General features: G+C 42.9%; 1 protein-coding gene across 1 annotated transcript in view; it reads left to right on the forward strand.

The window, feature by feature from the left end:
* Positions 1-522, forward strand: part of LOC143035632 (uncharacterized) — an 837-nt gene extending 315 nt beyond the window's left edge. Inside the window, exon 1 of the mRNA XM_076202500.1 lies at positions 1-522. This exon is cut by the window's left edge and continues 315 nt beyond it. Within this exon, the coding sequence (XP_076058615.1) occupies positions 1-522 (522 nt within the window).
* The last annotated feature ends 4,083 nt before the right edge of the window (positions 523-4,605 follow it).

Raw genomic sequence — 4,605 nt, forward strand, 5'->3', positions numbered from 1 at the left:
CCCATGGGCTCGCCAATCTCGGTAATCCTGGCTGAGATCACTATGCAGCAGTTCGAGAGTGAGATTTTGGCCGCTGCACCAACATCATTGAAGCTGTGGACGCGGTCTGTGGACGACGTGTTCGCAATCCTGAAGGCCAAGGATGTGGATGGGTTTCTGGAACACCTCAATGGGAAGCATGAGACTATCCAATTCGAGATGGAGAAAGAAGCAGAAGGCGAGCTACCGTTCCTGGACGTGTTGGTGAAACGCGCGGGTGATATTTTGGTCACCAGCGTGTACAGGAAGGCAACGCATACCGACCGATTGCTGGATTTCGGCAGCGATCACCCGACCTGCCATAAGAAGAGCGTGGTGAAAACGTTGTGGAACAGGGCTGAGAGGGTCTGCTCCACAGGGACTTCGCTAAAAGAGGAAAGAAGCAGGTTGAGGAGGGTATTCCGAGACAATGGCTACCCAAATCAAGTGGTGAAAAGATGGACGGCGCCGCAGAGAAGAGAAACAGACCAAGGTGAGGCATGATCAACCACAACCAGGATTTCGGTCCCCTACGTGAGGGGGGTTTCGGAGGTTGCAGCGAGGATTTTAAATAAGAATGGGGTGACCATCGCGCACAGACCCACTAACACGCTAAGTGGAGCGCTCACCCGGGTCAAGGACAGAGTGAGCAAATTGGACCAGCCCGGGGCGGTGTATAGCGTCAGCTGCTCCGATTGCACAGCGAGATATGTGGGGGAAACAGGAAAGCAGGCTAGTACCAGACTACAGGAACACCAAAGGGCGGTAGGCAGAAAGGACCAGAGTTCGGCAGTGTACAAGCACATGGAATTGCATCAGCACGAGTTCGACTGGCAAGGCGCTAAGGTTCTGTACAGCGACAAAAAGAAAGGAAGCAGATTGTTCTTAGAAGCGTGGGCCACCAACGATGATAGCATTAACAGGGCTATTACACTCAACTCTATATACGCAGGAGTAAGAAGCAGGTTCTCTCCCTCCCCCTCCCCCTCCTCCTCCCCTGTCCCTCCGACACCACACACTCCCGCTTGACCCAGGTCACAGCGCCTACCTTCTCCCCCTCCACCACCACACACTCTCGCTTGACCCAGGTCTCGCTTGACCCAGGTCACAGCGCCTACCTTCTCCCCCTCCACCACCACACACTCTCGCATGAACCAGATCATAGCGCCTGCCTTCTCTCTCCCCCCCCCTATGACAGGTTACCGCGTCTCCTCCCCCCCCTATGACAGGTTACCGCGTCCCCCCCCCCCCCCGGCGGGCGTAGCTATTAGTATATTAAGACCATGTAGTTCACTGTATCCCATTGTATCCCCTGAGGACGAGTCCCGGACAGGACTTGAAACGTCGGGAATAGATTACCTACTCCTGAGTCTGGTGTGTTCTACGTTTCCACCATCTATATATGTATATGTATATATATGTATATATGTATATATATATGTATATATATATATATATATATATATATATATGACTACAAAGTAATGTCGTAACACATTAGTAAATTTCAACAAAAACCCACTGTGTTGGATAAGAAGAAATTAAATAAATAGATTCCATATATTTCGATCACGGACTGTGATCCTCTTCAGTGGAATACAGAGTAGAGGAGCAAAAGGCATGTCTTATAAACAGTAAAAGAAGGAACATGGATAGGACTCAGGTAGCGTCTAATGCTTTGCGGGGCAGGTCACCCGCCTTCACCAGAGATGGTAGTAATTTGTTGACTGCCCAGGTGGTAATGCATTGTCTCATGGACAATGGTCACCTGACTGCATTACCACCTGGGCAGTCAACAAATTACTACCATCTCTGGTGAAGGCGGGTGACCTGCCCCGCAAAGCATTAGACGCTACCTGAGTCCTATCCATGTTCCTTCTTTTACTGTTTATAAGACATGCCTTTTGCTCCTCTACTCAGTATTCCACTGAAGAGGATCACAGTCCGTGATCGAAATATATGGAATCTATTTATTTCATTTCTTCTTATCCAACACAGTGGGTTTTTGTTGAAATATATATATATATATATATATATATATATATATATATATATACATATATATATATATATATATATATATACATGCGTGTGTGTGTGTGTGTGTGTGTATTTATTTATATATATGTATATATATATATATATATAAATATGTATATATATATACATAATATATATTATATATGATATATATATATATTATATATGATATATATATATAATATATACATATATATATATATATACATATATATATAAACGCGCACACACACACCCAATATCAATGAATACTCCTTGCCATACAGTTCCTGTCCCAAGTTCTGCTGCTAGCAAAATAATCAATACGTGAGCTCTGTATTCCATGACAACCCTGAAAACATTCCTAAGATTAGGACTGAAACGTCGTGCAATAAACCTCCTATATCGAGTCTGGTATTTACACTTCTCCTACTTTCTGGGTTAGCGTTGCTCGGGCCTTGTGGGGTGGTTTTCATTGGTGATTCCTTATATAACAAGATTGCCCATTGTGTTAGTCTATATGCTGATGAGTTAGTTGTGCTGTGAGATGTAGATCTATGGTCTGTGCGGTGCTAGGAGTCCGTTTAGGGTATGGCATACGTCCTACCGAATCAACCTTAGTATATGCCTCTCTATCTTACTTCCCATGTACGCTCTATTTGATTTATTTCATATCATATATATAGTAAAGGAAGCTGCATAGCACAATGAGTATCGCATTTCATGACTATAACAACGATTACCTATGCCCCCATCCCACCTGTCCCTCCTGTGACACCTCATCGGCGTGGCAACATGGGGGAAAAAAGCATTGTCACGTGTCATAAAATTTATTCAAATTGTTATTATAATCCTAAAAAATATATACAAATTGTACTTTACAGCTTCTTTAACAATATATAGAATATAAAAAATTAAGATTGCACATACATGGGAAATAAGACAGAGGCATGTACTTAGACAGATTTGGCAGAAAGGCTAGTAGTAAATCACCCTGAATGTCCTTGGACCGCGTAAGCTATAGTTTATTGTGATCATTGTAGTGTTTATTACGACGTTTTCCATCAAGTCTTGCCCTGTACAGGTATTATTGTGCTTCCCACTGATGCGCATACGTATGCTGCCCGGCCGCAGGTGCATGTTGAGTTTCTTGTTAATCAAAGAAGTGATTACACCAATGTAAGACATATTAGTGACAAGTTGTCTACCTTCTTGACAAGAATATGGGTAAACTACATTTTTTTTATTGAGAAGACTCCGGTTCTTAGGTTGCTTTTCATTAAGAGGTTGAAAATCTTATGCTTGTTTAATATATGATAATGACCACTTTGTCTTGGGATGCTTTGTGTGATTACGTCTTTGGGGATGCGTTTATACGTTTTTATGTGGGCATCGTTTTATTTATTTATTAATTTTGTATAAATCATGTTAAAGGTTTTTTTTTTTTTTTTTTTTTTTTTTTTTTTTTTTTTTTTTTTGCAAAAGTAAATCAAGACTTTTTCAGTACAATTTCCCATCCTTAGGAAGAGGAAGAGTATCACCCAACATGGAAAGCGTTAATTGAGGCAGACTATAGCCTCTTGGCTCTTGATGGGACGCAAGAATGAAAAGAAAGGTGCATCTGCTATGGAAGGGGATTACCTTTTCCATTTCTCCGATTTTTTTTTTTTTCTTTCTTCAATTTGTCCTGTCTTTCTTTTCCTTTACTTTCACTTCTCCTACTTTTCGCTTATGTAATTTTGCATACAACTTCTTGTTTTGCCTTCATCTTTCCTCTTCATCGCTTCCTTTTCTCCGTAATACGAGTATTTTTCCTACTTGTCATTTTTGTCTTAAATCTCTTCAATGCGATGGCGTGCTTTTCAACGTTATTCTGGTTGGTGACGGACGATCTTCACCTGTGAAGGCGGATTTCAACCAAAACGGGGTCTCGATTGATCGAAAGGAAATAGTTTGGACTCAGGTTCCCCTCCCCCCCTTTCAACCGACTAGATTCGTCTGGGTTCAATCAGAACAAAATATAAAAAGTACATTATTGTTTTGAAGAGTATGATCCTCCTTATCCTCCTTCTCCTCCTCCTCCTCTTTCTCTTCTTCCTCCGTCTCCTCCTTCTTCTCCACCTTCACCTCCTCTTTCTCTTACCCCTTCTCCTTCTCCTCCTCCTCCTCCTCCTTCTCCTTCTCCTCCTCCTCCTCCTTCTCCTTCTCCTCCTCCTCCTCCTCTACTTTCACCCCCTCTTTCTCTTCCTCCTTCTCCTTTTCCACCTTCACTCTCCTCCCCCTCTTCACTCCCCTCCCCACTTCTGCTCAAATTAATCCTTCTTCTGTTCATCTTCATATTTTTCCCTTACCCTTCTATTTTTGTCCTTCGTTCTTCTCCTCTCCGCTGTATGCGTCTTCCCTTGTTTCTTGCTTCATCCACCTTCTCCCTTTCTTTTTCCTCAACAACCTTCTTTTTTTTTCCTCCTCCTCCTCCTCCTCCTTCTCCTCTTCCTCTTCCTCCTCCACTCGAGCGACCTCTGCACGACCTTGAGACGCTTGCGAGCATCGAAACCCCTTAGGGAAATT

The sequence above is a fragment of the Oratosquilla oratoria genome, chromosome 2 (genome assembly GCF_046742065.1).
Source record: "Oratosquilla oratoria isolate Oo_2021 chromosome 2, ASM4674206v1, whole genome shotgun sequence".
NCBI classification, from domain to species: Eukaryota; Metazoa; Arthropoda; class Malacostraca; order Stomatopoda; family Squillidae; genus Oratosquilla; species Oratosquilla oratoria.